This window comes from Harpia harpyja, chromosome 4 (assembly GCF_026419915.1).
Source record: "Harpia harpyja isolate bHarHar1 chromosome 4, bHarHar1 primary haplotype, whole genome shotgun sequence".
Lineage (NCBI taxonomy): Eukaryota > Metazoa > Chordata > Aves > Accipitriformes > Accipitridae > Harpia > Harpia harpyja.
In genome coordinates this window covers 49,826,513-49,848,788 of record NC_068943.1, presented here as the reverse complement: position 1 = coordinate 49,848,788, position 22,276 = coordinate 49,826,513, and the positions used below count along the sequence as shown (strand labels likewise).

The 22,276-nt window shown below is 41.3% G+C and overlaps 2 protein-coding genes across 2 annotated transcripts; one reads left to right on the top strand and one right to left on the bottom strand.

The window, feature by feature from the left end:
• Positions 1-78: 78 nt before the first annotated feature.
• On the bottom strand, positions 79-2,280 carry RPS27A (ribosomal protein S27a). Its single transcript, XM_052783982.1, has 5 exons — positions 2,086-2,280; positions 1,549-1,603; positions 1,316-1,401; positions 579-710; positions 79-261 (listed from the first exon to the last, which is right to left on the bottom strand). The coding sequence occupies exons 1-5, from the start codon at positions 2,131-2,133 to the stop codon at positions 112-114; spliced, it is 471 nt and encodes a 156-aa protein (XP_052639942.1). The 5' UTR covers positions 2,134-2,280; the 3' UTR covers positions 79-111.
• On the top strand, positions 2,132-17,262 carry CLHC1 (clathrin heavy chain linker domain containing 1). Its single transcript, XM_052785816.1, is given in 14 exon segments — positions 2,132-2,402; positions 2,978-3,243; positions 3,246-3,278; positions 4,863-4,983; positions 4,986-5,052; positions 6,885-7,018; positions 7,359-7,403; positions 7,406-7,506; positions 7,609-7,661; positions 9,219-9,315; positions 10,399-10,635; positions 13,384-13,585; positions 14,269-14,335; positions 15,401-17,262. Coding segments are annotated over 14 exon segments (2,016 nt in total). The 3' UTR covers positions 15,723-17,262.
• The last annotated feature ends 5,014 nt before the right edge of the window (positions 17,263-22,276 follow it).

Here is a 22,276-nt window from a genome sequence, read left to right as displayed (position 1 = left end):
AAGTTTCACAGGTTTTTCTCACTTATCACCAGAGAGGACATACAGTGCCACAGGAAGCAGAAATAAATCCTTAAACCATACAGAACTTCAGATTTTTATTGTCTAGTACATTTACTTGTCTTCTGGTTTATTGAAGCAGTATGTCAGACAGCATTTGCCACAATAGTGTCTGTCAAAGTGACTAGCCATGAAGACTCCAGCTCCACATTCCTCAGAGGGGCACTCCCGGCGCAGACGACTGATCTTGCCGTTCTCGTCCACCTGGGAAGGGCAAAGAGGCAACAACTCATATATACTCACCACCTTTTAGCACCAATGATATTTTTGAGTGTTTTTCTTTGGCAAAGCAGTTTTCGTGATAGTTACTACATCAAACTTCTTGAAGCAAAGTTCAGAAGTGCCCAACTGCAACTGTCAGTTTCTCATCTATTTAATAGGTGGGATATTTGCAAATAGAAGGACTTTAAATGCACCAGGCTACATGCAGGCTCATTACAGGCTGCATATCCTGTAACCAGTCCCTTCCTGATGACAGCAATGCTTTTTATCAAGTTTCCCCTAGAGTTTGTTCTACATACCTTATAGTACTTGAGCACTGCAAGCTTAACCTTCTTTCTCTTATGCTTGTTCTTCTTGGGAGTAGTGTAAGACTTCTTCTTTCTTTTCTTGGCACCACCACGAAGTCTCAGCACAAGGTGAAGTGTTGACTCCTATTTGTAAAACACGTGAAATAGACTCAAAATGCTTTCTCAAGACAAAAGTAGCATTGAATCAGGCTTTTTCTTTTATCTACAGAAAGTAGATGTTGAGCAGCAGGCAATTAGGAAAGCTCCAGAAGGATTATTCGCTCCAGAGAACAGTAGGCTGCTGCATCCCAAACCCCAGAAGGTTCAGTTACTGTAAAATCTGTTGTGCCTATATTCCTCAGTTCTAACTGTAGTTGCAGAATAGTTTCATGACAGCTATTTGTTGTTCCTCCTTCCTAGTTAATCTGGCAGACAGGAGCAGGATTTTTCACATTAGCCCCCTAAATCAGCTCACCACAGTGTGCCGAGGGCCAGGGCTGACAGAAGGGAAGCACTGGAAGCGGAAGCTGTGAGAAGTGTTTTCTTCTGACCTGACACTATAGACTGGGCTGCAGCAACTGTCGGTTCCAGTCCTAGTACATCCCCAGTCAGAAGTGCTACCCAACCCTAAATCAACTGATTTGGTTGAATCCATTTGAAGCATTTCTTAGGCCCAGCAGCAAAGGTCAGTCTGCTCAGACAGTCCCAGCTAGTTGGTACTACACCACTGCTCAGCCTTTCCTACTCACTTTTTGAATATTGTAGTCAGACAGCGTGCGTCCATCTTCTAGCTGCTTACCAGCAAAAATCAGTCGCTGCTGATCTGGAGGAATGCCTAATGGTGACATAAATCACGATTAAATGAGGAACGCGAACGATGACATTCTGTAATAAAATAACAAGTTACTGCAGACAATCACATCTGCGTAGGATACATATCAGTCCAACAAAGAAGGGAATAAGAAGTGCATCTGGAACTTACCCTCCTTGTCCTGAATCTTAGTTTTTACATTTTCTATAGTATCAGAAGGCTCAACCTGTTACAAAACAGAACAGGGGCATGAAAATGCGCTTTGCCTTTTAACGAGCCCAGGCAAGCAGACGAACCATGAGGAGCTTCACAGTCACAGCCTGAACGTTCGGCCGGCTCGGCCCCGCACGGGGCAGCGAGCTCCGGGCAGGCCCGGCAAGCGGGGCGCGCAAAGGCCCCGCGCAGCGGCCGGGCCGGCATTTCTCCGCGCATCCCGACATTTCCGTGCCCCAGAAAGCACCGGCCGGGCCGGCGGCGGCCGCGCTGCAGCACACGGGGCAGCACGGGAAGCCCGAGGAGGACGGGCGCGGCCCCGCCGCCGCCGCACGGGGCCGAGATGCGGCTAGGCCTGCCCGACCTCCGCCGCCCCGGGCGGGGGCGGCGGGGGTCGCGCCTCCGCAGGGCAAAGCGAAACCCTCCCCACGCACCGCTCCCGCCTCCCCTCGCCCACCGGGGCAGCGCGATGAGGAGGCCGCGGCGGCGGCTCACCTCGAGAGTGATGGTTTTCCCCGTGAGGGTCTTCACGAAGATCTGCATGGCGAGGCCGGCACCTGCGGGGGAGAGGCGGGGAGGGGACGACGACGCGGCCACCCGTGCGGCCGCGGAGCGAAGACTCACTCGCGACCTGCTCGCGGAATGGCGGCTCCCCGAAAGAGCGCTGCGCCTGCCCGCACGGGGTTTCCACCCGCGCCGGAAGAGGGGCGGGCGGCGCGGCGGGACTACGGCTCCCGGCGCGCCCCGCAGTCACCAGCAGCGCTGGGGCATGCCGGGAGCTGTAGTCCCGGCCGAGGGGCGCCATGGGAGTGGTAGTTGGGAGGGGGCGCGGCGGGGAGGGGGAATTACAGCTCCCACAGTGCACCGCGGCTTGCCTCACGCAGCTGCAGCCGCCTACGGTCGCTGGCGGACGTGAGGAGAGGAGGCGGCGCGGCTGCCAGGGAGGGCGTTCCTCAGCCCGTCTGAGGGCGGCTAACGGGATGCGCGGGCGCTGTCTTTGCAGGGAAGCGTTATACACGCTATAGCTGCGTTTGGCGGTGGCCGTTGGTGTTGGGATTGCGGGTTTTTCAGGTAGCGGTGTCTCCCCAGGTCTGCACTGCAGGGTGAAATCCCAGAAATCGGTGTCCTCGTCTCGGTCCGGCCCTGTGGAGGCAATTTAAAAACGCCTTAAGGCCACCTTGCTACCTGCAGGTTCCCTAAGACCAATGCCAAATTTATCTGGGTTTGTAGGGCAAATATTTTTAGTTAGAAAAGCCATAGGTAAGTTAGGAATAGAGGAGCAGTGAGAGTCATCTTAACTTGGAAATTACCTGTTAGGTGGTTTTATGCTTACGAATTAAATATGTGAAGTGTTAGAGCAGAATGAAGACTTGCTTGAATACGTGAGTATCACCTGATGCTATTTTAACAATTTCAGCTCTTCTTCTAGGTTTTGATCTGAGGCAGTTGTTGAACAAAGGAGGAAAGAGGTTTAGGCTTTGTGTGAGAAAGGTGCTAGGTTGCTATGCCAAACCATCGCGTGGGAGCAGAGGAACATTCTGTCTTCTCTCCCACTCTTCTTTGAGAAGGACAGGAGATTTCTGCAGTGTACGAACATATTAATTGACAGAAACTGAGAAGGTGGGTTGCGCTGAGCAAGGACCATCTGAGGAGTGTGTTACATTATATACAGTAATGCATTTGACAAGGTAACAAACACTTCTCAGGTAAACGAGCAATGAACAATAACTAATAAGTAAAAAGTGGTTTGCTGCTGCTTTGTCTTCTGGAGGAAAAGAGTATAAGCAGACCGATTGTGACCTGTTGGTGGTGTTACAGAAATCAAGGATTGGCATATTTTCAGCTGTGTTTTATGCTCCTGTGTACGCTGCAGTCAAATAGAAGCCATGAGGATGAATTCATATTACCAGAAGTTACAGGAGGGTTCATGCTTGATAACCACTTTTCTTAACTTTATGGCAGTTTTGAAATTATAAAGCATTATAAAGCTGTCCTAAAACAGGAAAAAATCTACATAACTAAAAAGACCTATGACATATATCCCATATGCCCTGTATTAGTGTTAACGGCTCTTCAGTTCAGCTGAAAGGTTATTGCTGAAGTTACTGAAGGACTCCTGCCTGCCTGATTGTGTCTGCCTTTTTCAGATGCTGACTGAGATGGGAGGTGCCAAGAATAAAGATAGATTCTTAGTGTTCCAGATGGATAGGAATAAGGGTTACTGGGTCTGCTTTTAAATCTTGAGTTTGGACTGGTATTTTAAGACATGAAAATGCACAGCCCCTGCTCCTTTGGTTTTCCACACCTGTAAGTGCTAAGGACATAGAATCATAGAATTGTTTAGGTTGGAAAAGATCTTTAAGATCATCGAGTCCAACCATCAACCTTGCCCACTAAACCATGTCCTGAAGTGCCTTGTCTACACGCTTTTTGAATACTTCCAGGGATGGTGACTCAACCACTTCCCTGGGCAGCCTGTTCCAATGTCTGACAACCCTTTCAGTAAAGAAATTTTTCCTAATATCCAATCTAAACCTCCCCTGCTGCAACTTGAGGCCATTTCCTCTCATCCTATCACTAGTTACTTGATAGAAGAGACTAGTACCCACCTCACTACCACCTACTTTCGGGTAGTTGTAGAGAGCAGTAAGGTCTCCCCTCAGCCTCCTTTTCACCAGACTAAACAGCCCCAGTTCCCTCAGCTGCTCCTCATAAGACTTGTGCTCCAGGCCCCTCAACAACTTGGTTGCCCTTCTCTGGACATGCTCCAGCACCTCAATGTCTTTCCTGTAGTGAGGGGCCCAAAACTGAACACAGTATTCGAGGTGCGGCCTCACCAGTGCCGAGTACAGGGGGACGATCACTTCCCTGCTCCTGGCCACACTATTTCTGATACAGGCTGTGATGGGACATGTAGTGCCCATCTAGAGAAAATACCTTTTATTACATGGAAATGGTTGCTGCAGCTGTCCAAATAAGTGCTGATTGCCTTAGTCTTTAATAACATTTGCAATTAACAAATCTGAGGTAAGCTTAGAGGCCGTCTTTCACAATGTAAAACTTTTCTGTATTTTCATCATCTTGAACAATGTTACTTGCTTTTGGGGCTGTTTTTTATTATATTAGAGCAGCGCTATGGAGCTTCCTCTAAGGAGCATTATTTTGTCTATTCATTTTATTTTAAACCTATCATGCTTATCAGAAAGTTCCAGAAAGTTGTTTTTCTGTTAATTCTCTCCATATAAATATTGCATCCAAAAATACATTCACAGATAATAGAGTACATTACTGCATACAAGAATACCCTGACTTAAGTCAAACAGGAATATGAGGCATTTATTGCCAGAATCAAGAATGGCCAAAGGAGTGCATATTTTCTTCATGGGAGATTAAAGCTCTGGAATCTGAGTCCACAACTCTATTGTACTATAGGAAAAGAGCAAGGGAGCTTGAAGACAGTAAGTTATCTCTAATAATGTTTAGAGCAAAATATGTTGTTTTAATTAGAACATGAATAATTTAGTTAGTCATAGCTGGCTTCTCTCATTTATATTTTTTAAATGTTTCAATTCTTGTTTTATTTTTATATGGAAGCTGCCAATGATTGTGTAAAACCTTGCTAATGTGGTGTTAGATTTCTGCTCTTAACATCCTGGTGCTGATTCTTGTGCAGTTGTGATGGGTTAACCCTGGCTGGATGCCAGGTGCCCACCAGAGCCATTCTATCACTCCCCCTCCTTCTCAGCTGGACAGGGGAGAGAAAATATAACAAAGAGCTTGTGGGTCGAGATAAGGACAGGAGAGATCACTCACCAATTACTGTCATGGGCAAAACAGACTCAGTTTGGGGAAAATTAACTCAATTTATTACAAATCAACCAGAGTAGGGTAATGAGAAATAAAACCAAATCTCAGAACACCTTCCCTCCGCCCCTCCCTTCTTCCTGGGCACAACTTCGCTCCCGGATTCTCTACCAACCCCCCAGCGGCACAGGGGGACGGGGATGGGGTTTACGGTCAGTTCATCACACGTTATTTTCTGCCGCTTCATCCTCCTCAGGGGGAGGACTCATCACACACTCTTCCCCTGCTCCAGCATGGGGTCCCACCCACAGGAGACAGTCCTCCACAAACTTCTCCAACGTGGGTCCTTCCCATGGGCTGCAGTTCTTCATGAACTGCTCCAGCATGGGTCCTTTCCACGGTGTGCAGTCCTTCAGGCACAGACTGCTCCAGCGTGGGTCCCCCACGGGGTCACAAGTCCTGCCAGCAAACCTGCTCCGTGGGCTCCTCTCTCCACAGATCCGCAGGTCCTGCCAGGAGCCTGCTCCAGCGCGGGGTTCCCACGGGGTCACAGCCTCCTTCGGGAACCCACCTGCTCCGGCGTGGGGTCCTCCACGGGCTGCAGGTGGATATCTGCTCCACCGTGGACCTCCATGGACTGCAGGGGGACAGCCTGCCTCACCATGGTCTTCACCACAGGCTGCAGGGGAATCTCTGCTCCGGCGCCTGGAGCATCTCCTCCCCCTCCTTCTTCACTGACCTTGGTGTCCGCAGGGTTGTTTCTCTTACATGTTCTCACTCCTCTCTCCGGCTGCCGAAATACCGTCTGTCCCAACTTTTTTCCTTCTTAAAAATGTTATCACAGAGGCGTTACCACTACCACTGATTGGCTCGGCCTTGGCCGGCAGCGGGTCCGTCTTAGAGCCGGCTGGTATTGGCTCTCTCGAACACAGGGGAAGCTTCCAGCAGCTTCTTACAGAAGCCACCCCGGTAACCCCCCCCCCCCGCTACCAAAACCTTGCCACACAAAGCCAATACAGCAGTCAAACTTGAGGTGTAATCAGCAAAGGCTTTGCTTGCAGAAAAACTGGAAGATCAGGCTTGGAAGTTAAACAAACACACAAATTCTCTCCACCTGTAAAAACAGTATAGCCTCAAAGTGAGGCTATTGCATTGCTAAAATGCATGGTCTGAGGTTGAGAAATACAGAAAAGTGAGTGAATTGCTCACTTTTTCTCATTTACTGTCTTGTATTGAGGGAGTATTGTTATGTAGCTGCAGTGTGTAGTAGGATTCCTAAGAGAGCCAGTTATCTTGCCATATGCAGTCTGAAGTAGAATAATATGGCAAACTGGGGGGACAGGCTTTACTGAGAAAAGCAGAACAGTATGGCAGCGAGCATAGTTCAACAACTTTTGGTACTGATATCCTTGCAACCTGATGGGTAAAAAGAACAAGGTAACAGCTTCTGTTTTACTTTTGTTGTTGTTTGTCGTTTTTTTTCCCTCCAGAATAAAGGCTATTCAGAAGAATTCTGCAAAAATTAAAAATGTAATATCGGAAATTCATAATGTAAGAAAGGTACTCTCTGAAACCTTTGGCAGCCCAGAGAAAACAGCACATCCTCTTAAGCCCATCCCAGGTAAATCTGATATCGTTCTGGTTTGAGAGTTTATTCTAGATTAAATATTTTTTAAAAATAAATATATAAAACCAAAACTAAAACAAACAAATAACCCCAAAAACTAAGCCACCCAGGGCAGTGCAATGTATCAGCAAAATGCAGATCCCTTTGCTGGAATGCAGAACAGCAGTGACCCAGTAGAAATAGGGAGGTGTAGTCTTGAAGAATAATGTATTCAGAGGGTCTCTGCTTTTGTGGGAAGCTGCCCCTGAGGGGGGGCACAGCCTGCATTACTGTTACCAGCCGGCTTTACTGCCCACGGTTGGGAACACATGAAAGGCATTTTCTTCTCCCACGAGCCTGAGTTTAGAAGGATCAATCAGCTTGGATTCTCTTTCTAAACATCTCAGTTAGACAGACGGGTGCTGGAATTGAAAAAAGAAAGGGGAAAAAAGTATATCCCTCGGCAAAAAAAGACTAAGTTAGAACAAGAACTCCTGCACTTACTGGCCTTATGAGGTACAGCTGAAGCAAAGAGAAAAGCTGAAGCTCAGGTTCAAGTCCATATCTGCAAATATTTTTAATTTAGATGTGTTCCTTATGTCACATAGATTTTCTTTTTTCTCTTACGGATTGAGGTTCCATACATTGATCAATTATTAATGTAGATACTGTTGATACTATGATGAAGATTTCTTGATTTGGATAACTGTGCTGATCAGGTACATCTTTCCCTCTAACTATCCACAGACATGCTCGAGTTTTGTTAGTTGCAAATGCTATTTCTGCCTGGGCAAAATCGGACAAGATTGTCACCCTGCAAGATCTCCTCTCTCAGATCATGAAAAAGAAAACAGATGAAAGAGGTAAAGTCATTAAAAATGAAATGTCAGAACAATTGAGAATGAGAGTATGAGACTATACAGTCAGCAATAGTGGACTAAGAGTTTGGTCTTTAAGATGATATCTTTTATTCCTGTCTGGTAACTTTTGAGGGCACTGGCAGGAAAACTGAGTTTAACTGATGCTGTAAAAGGTGTTTCCTGAACAATCATCTGCTTAAGGAGATTGTTTCAGTTCCTTGGGGGAAAAAAAAATAATTCTCAGTTTTAAAAAAATATGTTTTCACATAAATGTATCAGTTGGTAAAGTTTGTGGTTATTTGTTTTGTTGTTTTTTCATTTTTTAAATGCTTTAACAATTTTAACTCTGATTCGCTTGTTGAGATAGTGATGTGGTCATTCTACATTGCCATGTTTTATATTTCGGCTCTTGATGTCCCTAGTAAAATGGCTGAAGATTCACTTCAATATTTTGAAAAATAAAAATATGGTTATTGTGCTCTGCATCAGCAGTTTGCAATATCATAGTTAATACATCATATTGAATGCAGTCCTTCCAGGACACATTCTTTTTGTGACCCTTTTGGTGTTTGTAAAAAGTGCTGGTGTTGTAGCCATGCAGGTTAAGTCAATTGTTTATCCATTTTCAGAGGTTCTTCTTTGGCCCTTTTTCTAAAGGGACTGAAATTGAAGAGACCAGCTGTTTCCTGTGTGGTGAAAACTGACAAGCTAATCTTAAATATATTTCTGTGTGTACAGATGAAAATGTGCAACTTGAGGGTTTTTCAAGTGTCCAGATGCCTGGAGGAAATTGGACATTAGATGCCTTTGAAAATCCCAGTAATGCAACTGTGTACTTCTAGGTGGCTGGATCTCACTGCTAATACAATCCCTTGATATTAAAAATAGGAATTAGTTCATCAGTTCATCTCGTGTAGCCTGCTGTGTAACTGTTACACAGAAATAACTCTTTCCTATTTCTGGCCATTGATTAATTAGATTAGTCCTTCCCAAATCACAGTCTTTTACAAGACATATTAAAATATAGTTCTCTTCTCTTCCCAGTTGCCCATAGATAACTGAACTCCCTCGTAGGTTTCTCAAAGTTTTCATTACGAACACTGTCAGAAGCACTAGGTAGTGAGGCAGAAGAGATGTAACTGGATGTGTGGAAACAAAACTGCTGCTTCATACTGGAAAATGGTGTGATGAAGATATACTAGGTTTAAATATGTATATTTTAAAGCTGTGAATTCTCAGTGTTTGGGTTTCTTGACTAGATTGCTATACCATCAGCCAAGCATTTTATGTATGTATCTGTGTATTTAGTGTTTGTATAACATATCATGTTCTGTACTTTTTTTCTTCCTCTTTCCTAGTTTCGGTGACTTACTTCCAAGTGGTCAGCATGATGCTGCAGCAACTTACGCAGTAAACTCTCCTAGGGGAATTCTTTGTAAGGAAGAAGCTCTGAAGTAACTTAAATGTAAGAACTTGATAATTGGGTCCATTCTTACAGGATTTTAGTTGAAGTCAGCCTAGTCATTTCAGTGTTTAAGAATTTGGGATTTATCAAATAAGAATTGTTTGTGTGGGTTTGAAGCTTATGTTTAATATTCCAAATTGAAGGTAAGAAAAGCTGTAAGGCTTTTTTTTTCCTCCTTTGTTGTATGTTAAGGAAATGCCCTAAGAGGCAGAAAGGGAGATAGCTAACTCACAACTGCTGCTTTTCTTACTGTTGGTGAGGTGTTGGGTTAAGCAGTGATATTAAGGTCTAGTATAAAGCTGTTCCTAACACAGTGCTGAAACTGTTTTATTTCTACTGAGAAATTATGTGCAATAGGCAAGAGCAAAGGTCTTCCCGCTAGTTTGAATGTCCAGTCCTTACTGTTATGTGTGTAAATTACTCAAGCTTAGTCTTTTGAGTCATAAAGCAATATTCTAGTTAGATTCATTAAAATTAGTTTCTGAAATCTAAGGTACATAAAAACTATTGATGATTTTAAATATCCAGATAAATACAAAATAGTCTTTCTAATTTTGTCTTCCTCTCAATGTTTTTGTTTGCATTTGGCAACACAAAATTCAGTGATATTGATGATGTCAGAGACTGAAGCAGTGCAGTATTTTGTCCCTCCTTTGAAGGAGCCATAGGAGCATTGCTGAACTCCACAAGATCAGTGTTTCTTTTTTGTCTGCATATTTTATTGCCTTTTGTTCAAGTTTTAAAGGCAATAACTGAGAGAAAAACTGTGATAAACTAATGTTCAGGATCTGTATGGCAAAACTACAAAATTTGTAGTCCTAGTAGCAGATGTTATATCTTCTGTATTCTCACTTGAAAAACTATATGTTTTAAAGACTACCCCCCGTGCCCCGAGATTTACCCATTACCTGTCAATGGTAAAATACTATCATGAACCCTCTGCCTTCAGTTTTGAGCAATCTTCATTTGGAGTAATTAACAAAGGATCTGATATGACTCAAAAGATTTAGTAAAAATTTTGTCAGAGGCATTTGGTGGGTCTCAGCAAACAAAGTCTAAAACTGAAGTCTTAAATAGTGAAAGATACTTTTCTGGGTGCCCAGCCAATGACTTTTGTTTTCGTCCCCATAGCTGTTAGCTGCCTTAAAGGAAGAAATATCCCTTTGCTGAAGTATTTTGACACTCTGATAAACTCAAGTACTGCAGCTGGACACCCTCCAAATTCAGCCATAACTCTGGAAGCAATCAAATGTGCATTGTCTGAAAAGCAATGAAATCTATTAACACACTGGGTTAAACAGCAAAGGTATGTGGTTCTGCACTGAGATTCACGGAGGGGTATGCCATCCTCCATTACTTCCCAAGTCATGAGGCTTTGCCTTTTCTTCAAAGTAAATCCTTTCAAACAAAACACAACGAAAAATACATCAATGGATTCTTTTTTGTTGAATCCTAAATTCAATACAAGCATAGACCAAACAAGCAGTATCAACAGCTCCTTCTGAAGGACACATTTTGTTTTGGTTGCCGTCAGCCTTTCTTACAGCATTGTAGACTCCAGTTTTGTTTGAGACTCTTTTCTCTTACATTGTACTTAAAAAACTATACGGATATAAGATTTTCACAGCCTACTGTGGATTAAGAAACCATAATTACTACGATTTGAATTTCTTTCATTTTATTGGCAATGTCAGTACCAGATCCACATTTTCAAACACAATTACACTAAAAACGTGCCTAAACTGTAAACCCTGTACCTGCACTTGACCTCTGTTTTCTCCATTTATGGGGAGAGGATACAATCATACTTGAATTTCTAGAAATGCATCTGTTTCTGCATTTTTGATTTGGAGAAGACATTTAAGCTGTCAGAGATATGTTTTCCTAATACAGTGTAGATTTGTTTGAAATGGTGAAAATGCTACTAGAACAGTCTGGTACTGAATTAACTATAATGGGTGCCTCTCTGCTGAAAGACTCTTGTGAAGAGCAACAGCGTTCTGTAACGCTAGCCCATATTGCAGTTTTAAATTGAGATTCTAAACCACCTTGTGTCAGGACCAAAACACCGCTTCTTTGTTTCATAATCCATAAGCTATCCTACTAATGCAAAAAACCTGTTACAGTCTGCCATTTTGACATGCTGAAATCATCATTGTTCTTATAGTAATAAGACCTAGCTAGTTACAACATCACAGTGAAACAGTGTTTCTGAAGCCATGCTTTATGACCACCTTGGGAATCATAAAATGTTACTAAATGCAATGTTAGTAGACAACGGCTTAGTTCCTCTAGGGTGGAAGAGCAAAAAGCAGCCGTAATTTCTAGTTCCAAGTATTACAGATGTTTGCAGTAGTGAGGGATCTGCAAATTGCTTTTAATTATTTGCTGGAGAAGCCTGTTGAAAAATACTCTGTTACTGAAACATAATGATGCCCTGTTTGTATAGGTAAATAGGAGCTTTACCTCCGATTAAGTTCTGTACTGGTTTTAAAACAGTCTTTTGCAGATACTAAAAATAAATAAATAAACTCTAAACCACTTAGACTGTAGGCAAAACTGGTAGCAACGCCTGTAGCAGACAGGTTACATAACACTTGACAGTATAAATCCCTGTAATTGCCACACTATTTTGTTGCACTATGTTATACAATAATTGCCATGCTACTGTGCCACTGTAAGCACTGTGGCAAAATTTTATCTATTTCCCATTCCTGTGTCCTTACATGGAATTTCTTAGGAAAGTGTTAAAGCCAGCTGAGCTACTTCTGAGAGTCATACTACAAAATAGCTTGGTTTTGTTAATATGGCAAAATTTCCTTCAGTCTTTCTTTGAATCTTTGTACTTCGGAGAAAATGTGAAGTTGGATAGCAAGCTATGGTTATTGCCATTTTCTGTTCTAATAATCCCTGGAAATCTGACTAGGCTTCTAAAACTCACTTTTTTTGGACATGTTCCTCTGAGTTTATTGTGAGACTGACAACAAAAATTACAAATACCACCGGTACTGAGTAGACCGGCTTCCACAGGCTGTGCTGTGGAACACCCAGCCATGGCCGCTCTGCTCCATCATAGCTTGGGAACAACACAAGCATTTCCTTATTCCTGAAAACAGCCTTGAATCTCCCATGTCCAGGAACACTGTAAGGCTGCAGTTGTTCCTCCCAGCTGCCAGGGACTGGAATTACAGTGATCCCTGAAAGAAACGTCCCATTGCTTCCTATTGCTTTCAGTGCTCTTAGAGCCCTCTCTGCTGCAGTTGGGAGATTAAAGAAAAGAAGGAAGAGGCTACTTTCTCAAATATGGAGAATTAAGGCTGCAAGAGGGGCAGAAGAGCTGAAAGGGGTATAGTTTAATACTTACACATGCAGAAATACGCCCATCTACACAATCCACTTGTTGTAGCTTGTTTTGAAATATTCCAAAGTGTCCTGGTTTTGGCTGGGATAGAGTTAATTTTCTTCCTAGTAGCTGGTATAGTGCTGTGTTTTGGATTTAGGATGAGAACAATGTTGATAACACATGGATGTTTTAGTCATTGCTGAGCAGTGCTTACACTAAGTCAAGGACTTTTCAGCTTCTCATGCTGCCCTGCCAGCGAGGAGGCTGGGGGTGCACAAAAAGCTGGGAGGGTACACAGCCAGGACAGCTGACCCAAACTGGCCAAAAGAGTATTCCATACCATGTGATGTCATGCTCAGTATATAAAGTAAGGGGAAAGAAAGCTGGCCAGGGGACTGCTGCTCGGGAACAGGCTGGGCATCGGTCGGTTGGCGGTGAGCAATTGTTTTTCATTTGCGTCACTTGTTTTTCTTGCGTTTTATTTCTCTCTCTTTCTCTTATTTTCCTTTTCTATTATATTTTGTTTCAATTATTAAACTCTTCTTATCTCAACCCACAAGTTTTCTTACTTTTACCCTTCCGATTCACTCCCCCATCCCGCCGGGGGTGAATGAGTGGCAGTGTGCTGCTTAGTTGCCGGCTGGGGTTAAACCACAACAAAGTTACGGAACACACTAGTAATGCTGGTTTCTTTTATTACCTTGTCTTCTTCCAGTTAACCTTTTCTGAGGCAGTAGGAGATATTATTTATGACTATGGGAAAGTGGAACCAAGCGACAAGTCAAAATGCCTGGCTTTGGCTGAGGTCGCATATGGTCAGTCTGGGGCACACAGAAAAGTTGCTCTGTGCCTATGTGAACAGCACCAAATTTCTGGAGCAATGGATTATATTCAGCAACTGGAGCATTTTTCTTCAGGTAGATAATAAGGCACTTGTATTGTCTTTCATGATTGTTCTACAATATGTTTATTTCAGGTCTAACAGTGATGTTTTTGACCACATTTGTATAGAAATCATTTGAAGTGAATACAAATATCTGAACTTCTGTTGTGTTTACTGAGACATCAAGAGCTCTGTTAAGTGTCCCTATGTGTTTTATCATAATGTCAATACATGCATGCTCTGATGAAGTAAGGAATTAGTTTTTGTATACCTGCTAAAAAATCTCCACAGCATTTTGGCAAGGACCCCAGTAGGAGACTGGGGGGGTTCTCATAGCCTACAGTTCCAAAACCAAGGTTGATTTGGCCCTCTCTGGTGGATCATGAGTTCATTAATCAAATGATTAAAGGAAAGAAGGGTGCCCTGTGTTCTTTCTTAGGTTCCTTTCTACTTAGCTGCCTTCTGGTGGTGTCCTTTTTTTCTTCTGTATGTATTCTTGCTTAGACTGTTGTTGCTCATTTAAGCTACAGTTTTTCATTCTTCTTTTATTTCCTGGTCATATTTCAGATAATTTTAAGGGAGGATTTTCAGGTTATCATGTCTTCTAGGGTTTGTTGATTTTCTCATTCCATGAGATTTCTAAAATAATTACAGGAAAAAAAATTCTTTATATATTTTTTTTTCAAGTAAAAGGTTAGATTTTAATGTCACCACTAGCTTTTCCACAGTGTTCAGCAAAATCGGTCAAGATCATTGTGGGTTTTTATGGTGAGGAAAGGGAGAGGTAACCATATGCAAATACATAATAAACTTGGTATTTAATGTTTCAGAAGATTACTTCTTTCTATTGGAAAACTGTCCTAGCACTGCATTAATTCACTGTCTCAGTCAACAATGGATTAGAAAACCACTGTTTTCATCTAGGGGGGCTACAATCCTGTCTTTTATCTCAGCCGACCACAAAAAGCATGGGTTTGAGCTATTGGAGGAAATGAGCAAGAAAAGTAAGCATAGCAAAATTTTAATAACAAACTTCTAAACTTGAAATTTTAATTCAACTCCTACTTCAGCCTATAAATTACTTTGGATTCAGTGCTCCTAGTTTGTAATGTGATCTGAATAAAAGCTTTTCCTTCACAGGGAGCTGAACTGTGCATTCTCGCATCTTCTGGAGCTCCCAGGGATGAGGGTCATTGTGTCAGATTTGAGGGCCCATCCTGCTTGCACTCACACACAGGTTCAGTCTGTGCACCCCTTGGGGCAACCCTGCCACTGAAAGAACTCTGCAGGCACTTTGCTTGCTTCTAGCAGAGCCTCTATAGGCAGGCTCTTGGGCAACCTGCAACTTCAGCACTTACTGCTTAGGACACAAAAAAATAAACAAAGTCCTACTTTGTTCTAAGGTTTGTAGGTTTTCAGAGGGACTCTTTTTTGCACTGCCAGACACAGCGGCAGAAGCTCTTCAGGCAGCATGAACTCAAGCCAAGGGCAGACAGCTGCAACAAACCACATGGGCAGCAAGTGCAGGTTCTGAAACTACTGTGCAGACAAACTAATACTTAACTGCCTGGACTTGCCCAGGAAAAGTGCTTAAATTTAAAGACAATATTCCTGAAAATTAGGTTTTCTGCATCCAGGGATGGTTGTTGGCATCTATTGTGCTTATTGTGTCTTGCTCCAGTAAACTGCCCTTAACTTCAGTGCCTGCAACTACCCTGTCATTCTGTTGCTCTTACGGGTTTCAGAAGTGATTTTGAGTGCAATCAGGGGTTTTTAAGCTTTTTAAATTAAAATAAACACTGTTTTTCTTATGGGTCTTCAATCAGCTTTCTTTTTTTTTTTAACTCAGTCTTAGGATTTATAATCCATCTGGAAAAACCGTGAATGATTTGTGCAGTATGCCTATTATGGATAGTACAAAGCTCATTAGGGCAAATGCAGGATCTTTAAATGCGGTTGGTTTTTTCTTAGATGCATTTGAACACATTATTATAAATTATACCGTCTGTACTTTGGAAGACTGGAATAAGATAGCAGTTGCTTGTGCAGAAAATAAGCATGAAAAGTTATCTCAGAAAATCGTGTTGATTCTCACCTCACAGGATGGAGTGTTTGAAAATTCGCCACTTGATGAAAAAGATGGAAGGTTAATGGAACATATTTTCTGGTAGTTTTTCTGTGTAACAACAGAGGGAGCTCTTACAGCAGTCAAGCGAAGAATCCTTTTCACTCTGTATGAACCGTAGTAAACACTAAGCATGCAGAAACAGTGCTGAGAATAATTTTACCATTGAAGCCTGAGCCTGATGGAAAACTACCAGACAAGACTCTTAACAAGCAGCAGCAATGAACTATGTAAACATTTTCTTGTGAGACAGGTATGTAAGCACATGGTAATCTTTTAATGGAGCTTATCTTCGAGAATGGCATGCAAAGCCACTATGAGATAAAGAGGCACAGGATGCCTCAAGACTACACAGGTGTCCCTGAAACCCATCCAAGGATTATGATGCGCATGTGGAGATGGGTGGTTACTTATATTAATGAGTTCTTGGAAAAGTCATGAACAAGCTAATTATTTTGTGAATATGTATGTATAACTTGCATATAAATTGTGTAACTGACTTGACGCGGCGTGCATATTAGGAGGAGCGATCCCCTGTGCGCCCAGCACTGCAATAAAGAATACCTACTTAATAGCCATCCTGACTATTGAGTCCTGATTTTGGCTTTTCACGGCAACACCATCAAATATCAGTTATTTGTCCCTTTTAATATGTCCCTGTGAGAATGTGTGCATGTTTGTATTTTGTTTAACTGAAAATGTATTCTCAGTGTAGAAGATAGATAGTTGGTGTGTGGTACCCTGGAATGGTACAGTGTGGTAATGGTATGCATATACTTCCCATCCTGTTCTCAGCTTCAGTACATCATGCCTGTCCTTTAGTATAGTGCTGGAGGCAGATACTGCACAGGGTTTAGAATCAGCATGGGTAGGGGAAGCTGCTCTGAGCGGATCATCATTCTGAGGGAGCTGGACAAAGGGCATTGTGCAGTGTAGATGTACCCTGATGCCTTGGTCTTTTGGTTTTGTTTTGGTTTTTTTGTTCCAGGCCATCGCTGGAGTCATAGTACAAGTTAGATTATCATGGTAATCTAACAAATCCTGCCAAAATACAACAAATGTCTGCTTAGAACAAATTTAGGCTTCAGTTACATGCATCCACCTGCTCTTTGGATTGCTGTGGGAATTGTGTGTTTTGAGGACCATATTACACTGTAAGAGCTAGTACAGGAACTTAGCTTACACTGATTATCAAGAGATGGGTAATTCAGTCTTAGGGAAAGGAAGATGTCCAACTGCAGTCATACATCAGCAGATTCACTAGGTGCATGTTGGCAGAGCCTCTTCTTAGCTCTCAGCCCACAACCAGTAAAAACATGAAGAATACTGAATGTTATTTACTGTTGTCACTGTGCTACCTGTTCCGAAATAACAGATATCTCTATAATTAAGCTAGATATAACTACTGATGGTTTGTTTCAATTTTAAGACATTTTGGCACTTTTTAAAGGCTGCTGGGCCATATTGATTGTTCGGATAAATCTGCAGAGTTAGGATTCAGAAGAGAACTTTCTTTAAAAGAGAAGAATTGCAAGTCTACAGATATTCTAAGTATTGTGTGGATGAGCAACAGGGAAAGGTATGCAAGTTCAGGCATTTGGAAATGCAAGTTCAGTTTTCAACATGCAGAATAACATGCCCTGTAAATATAACCCTTAAGTTAAATCTTTAGAGATATTTTCTGAAATAAATTAGTGTTAAATATTTTTTTCTAGAAATGCCACTTAGTAGTGCATTTCCAAATGCCTGTGAATTATTACTGCTCTGAAGAGCTTGCAATTTATGCAAATTTTATTAGGGATACCCTCCTTCTAATGAGCATTAGAACTTCTACCTCAAGAGTGGTTAAAATCTATCAAAGACTGGCCAGTTTAGTGGTGCTTGAAGTGTGTTCAGTGCTGTAGAAAAAGGTAAGTTCTGTGACCCTGGGAAGTAGGGCCTTCCCAGGATACTTTTGTAGTTGTCTTAGTGGATCACATTTTTTCCTAGGTCGGATTTTTTTAATCTGATGCAGCATTTTCTGTACTCCATCTGCTATGCTGAGAAGGAATTTCTAGCATTTTTAAAAGTCAAAGGGCAGTTGATATAATCCTGTTTGCCGGCAAGGGGGGAGAAAGAGGTGATACTGTCAAAAGAATGTGAGAACAGAGATTTAATATATTTATTAAAGCCACAGTTTAAAGAACATATTCAGGAATAAATTACTTGGGTGATGTCTACTTTACATATCACTGCAGCTGAATTTTGACTAATATTCAAGTACATTTGCCAGAATTACTAAGGGTGAACTACAAATTAAGAATGGTTTTCCCTTTTAGTGCTTTTTGCTATTCATGTTACTGAAATTAATGTAATCCTGCTTTTCTGTGCAGAAGCGATTTCTAACAAGGATACATGATCAAATGGCAGGCCTGAGGTACGTGCTTCTTCAGTTGGCCTATTTACTTGCTAGTTGGTTTGTATTAAGCATTCTCTGGAAGTTTTAGAAATCATGCTGCATAAGGAAAACAATGCAAGTGCAGTGTCCAATGTATAGACTCTAGAGCAAATACAACTGTTACTGGGGAGGACTGTACTGGTGTTGCCTTATATGCCTTATTTTCTTTCAGAAGAACTTGGTGTCTCCCAATCCAAGAATCAGTTGCTAATCATGTATTGGGATTTAAAGCAATTTAGATCTGTGTGTTTTATTCAGCAACCTCAAGAATTTTCAGTCACTTCATCTTGAAAAAAATAAAAACTGTCTTAAAAATTCTGTTTAGCAAGGTGACAATATACTTTTACCCAAAGTGTCCGTAAAAGCCAAGTAGTATTTTAGTAATATTCAAACACCCAAAGTTACATATAAAGAAGAGATGGAATTTCAAAAAGCTAGAGACATCTGTAAATGCCTAAGCAAGTTTAAAAATCTGTTCTTTACAAAACTTTGTCCCCAATCTCAGACATTATTTTGAAGAATAGTTATCCAGTTTCACAGACAGAGAAGTAGGAGAGTTGTCTTGTCACCTCACAGTTAAGAGAGATTCTGAAACATTTTGGATACTGGCAGTACTCCTATTTCTTTTTTCTCTTATTTATTAATCAAACTCAGAATTCTCTTTGACTTGGATAAAATAGTCTGGTCAAACTATAATAAAGTGGTTTAAAAGTGCATTTTAAAAATACTTCAAGAGTGAACAAAATTTACAGGTACACAGCATTGTGGTCCAATGCAATTTATTATTGCCAAGCTCTGACTAGCTGACTTAATTGCTATGTCTACTTGACTGGTGTGCTGCACATACCTCCTTCAAATGCAGACTTCACAAAGATCAGCCACAGATTTATACCTTGATTTAATGAAGAAATTAGGCTTTTACAAGATATGTGCTGAATGGGAGATTAAAGATACCAGAATGAGAGGAAATGTTGTGAGGTTAGTTACGTAGCCTAGTGCCCAGGTCACTTACCCGAAGGAGGAAATCATAAGCTGTGCTTCCTGCTTCATGGAATTCTTCTGTCTTAAAATTAATTAATTATTCATCTTCTGTCTTTAAATTAGTTCATTATTCACTGGAAACAGTACAAAGCCCATACAAGATCCACTTCCCAGGTGAGTGCCCTTACCACATATAAGACGGTTTTGTTCCACCTCCACTAAGAAATTTCATTAGAGCTTAAAGAAGTGATAATACTATTTTTATTGCATTCTTGTCTTTGTGAGATGGGGTTTTTTATGTTACTCTGGCAAGTTTTATGGAGAGAAGGAGATGGCCAACTTAGATAGCTTTTTGCATGCTTTATCCACGAAACTCTGAATGTGACGTGAGAGTTAGGTTTTCTGAAGTTACCAAAAGCAAAATACAGTTTTGTGATACAGCTTTCATCAAATGCAAATCACAGGTAGAACAGTATAAAAGAGATTGTATTGATAAACAGAAAAATGATACAAGATATTGATAAAGGTTTATATTGATAAGAGTCCATCAGCGATATTCAGTAGGACCTTTTAAGGCAAATTAAGATACTCCATTTTAAAATATTTTTTTAATGTTATTTCTTCAGGCTCTTCCCATTATTTCACTTTTTTTCTTCTAGCTTTCTTGTATCCCCATGGGCCAATTATCCTCATACTTTAAATCACAGAATGGTAGGGAGCAATCTTTCACTGGTGGAAGATTAATGATATTAGCATGGTGACCTATATGTTAAATGTGGTCTATTTCCATCCTTCTGTAATCCCATTGAAATCCATGAGTCACACTAACGATGTTTGGCCCTACGCCTTTTCCTTCACTAAATTTTATGACCCTGTGAGCCTCCCTTCTCTTTTTGAAAGCTGTATATACAGTCATCTGATTTGCATCATTGCTGAAGCCATTAGTCAGAAAGAGCTGTTGAAGAGGCAGCACTGGATATACCTGACCAATTATCTAAGCTCTCCCAAGCACAATTACTTATGTCCTAGATGTGTTAACATTGTTTTGACAGATGATTTTGAAACTTCCAGATACATTGAGAAAAGCTGATGGTTTTATTCCAAATGAAGTGATGGAATCTGCTATCTAGTCCCAGCACTCCAGACTTCATTAATTAAAGCTTCTCTCTGAATTTAGTAAGCCATAAATTCTGGACTGTGTTTTGCTCCAGTGATATTCACTCTGACTATTCTGCTGGATAGCTGAGAATGGACGTAGGTTATCTCTGAAGATAACAGAGCAAAAATAATGAAGTATTAGTTTCTGAGCTTTTGTGGTTGGGTTCTGTCAAGCTTAAACTCCAGTTGTCCTCTATTTTATGCTCAACAAAAATAAACCTAGTCCAAAAACTAAATAAAAAAAGTGCTATAAATACAGTGCAGGGGACAAAATTAGCAAGCATGCAGCTACTAAAGGCAGATTTGATAAGCTGGAGTAAATTAATTTTGAATGAAGCTCTCATTGATATGAAATTTAAAAGGTCAAATCATTTTCCAGTAACTCACCATTAACCCCTGATGTAACTGGAACCTCTAACTAAGTTTCTACTTCAGAAGTAAAAACTAAATAATAATAAAAGAGAGAGTGAAATGTCATAGTAGCTACGCTTATTTAGGTCTGCAATCCCTGATGTTTTTTATTTTATTTTAACAAGACTGGTTCTAATATCTCTTAAGAAGTATCATCGCACGTAATTCCATGCTTTATGTTCAATGTGATGCTTTACTCAAATGCAGGAAAAACTGCACAACCCTCTCTCCTGCAATCAGCAGAGCAGCAAGTAGTCAATTACAATAATTTTGATCATAAACCATCATGGGAGGGGGGAAACAACCTGTAGTGTTTCATATACTGTAGGAACACAAAACCATATAAGCAGAATGCTATTTAAAAAAAAAAAAAGGATTTTTTCCCATAAAACAATATTAGAAAAGAAATCTCTGCTGGATATCTTGCAGAGATTATTGTTCCTTGTACAGCGATAGCACCAAGACTACATTCTCATTTTACCAGATATTGTTCAAATACCAAGAAACAGACAGCAAAGATGAAAAGAAAGCAAAGTACAAATACTGAAGTGGATCTGGAAAGGTCATTGATAGATGCTTTTGTTCTGGTTACTTTTCTGAATTCTAAAATACACAAAGAAAAGAGCAAAGGGAGAGAGAGACACATCATAATAATATGAAATTTCTGAAGTGGATTATTGTGACTGTAGAGATTAATTACCAGTTAATTTGTACTTCTGAGTTCTATTAGGACCAGAATTAGAGTGTAACAAATGCGGCTGCTTTGTGAATATAATCGGTGTGACGATAAGCTAAGTGACTATTTGTTTGACAGTCTTGAGTGTTAGGTTATTTTATTCATACTTGAACAAAAATATAAGGTGGCTGCAAAATCCCCAGCAACTAGTAAGGAGGTTACACCCAACTCAAGGCACCTAACTCAGCTGAACTGTTAATTTCCTGAGGCTGCTACCGTTGCTATTGTGCATTGCAGGGTCAGAACACAGTGCTGTTGCCAATAGCACACAACTGGGCCAGAACCCTCTCCTCAGCTGCAGTTGCTCAGGCAACAAGATCATTCAGCAGCAGAAAAGCACAGAAGGAAACTGTAAGGAGTGGGAGGAGAGACATTTCCCAGGGGCTATAGAAAGGGTGGAGGAAAGAGGAGGGAGAATATTGGTACATGTCTCAGAGAAGGTATTTGCCCTTGTTTTTGCATAGACAATGGTGCCAGAGGCTGCTTCAAAGCACTTCAGTTAAGCTTTTTTCTAAATTTCCCATTTGGAGTAGCTTCTTCCCCTGTCTTGGCTTTTGAAAGAGGTGAGCAGATCAAATGAGGTGCCTGGTGTTGGACACTGTTAATATCCTCCTGTATCCTGGAACAGGATTCTTAAGGAGTCATTTAGGTGCCTTTACCTGGTAAACTTGGTATGAGGCATCTGATCTAGTCAAATGCAAGCTGAGGTTTGTGTTGGGCCAACACCAAAGCTGTTCTGGCACACACCTGCATCCTTCAGGGGAGCAATAGGACCTCTAGGAGCCATTGTCAGCACTTGGGACATCTTCTCCCCTTGGCTCTCAGGAGATCAGGGTATGTATCTCAGGGCTCTTGCCATATGAAGGTTTTTGGTAAC

Coding starts and splice junctions, on each gene's coding strand:
- RPS27A (XM_052783982.1), bottom strand. CDS start 2,133: ATGCAGATCTTCGTGAAGACCCTCACGGGGAAAACCATCACTCTCGAG. Junction 1,604..2,085: donor GGAAAACCATCACTCTCGAG/GTGAGCCGCCGC, acceptor GTTTTGTAACAG/GTTGAGCCTTCTGATACTAT. Junction 711..1,315: donor CTGACTACAATATTCAAAAA/GTGAGTAGGAAA, acceptor TTTTACAAATAG/GAGTCAACACTTCACCTTGT.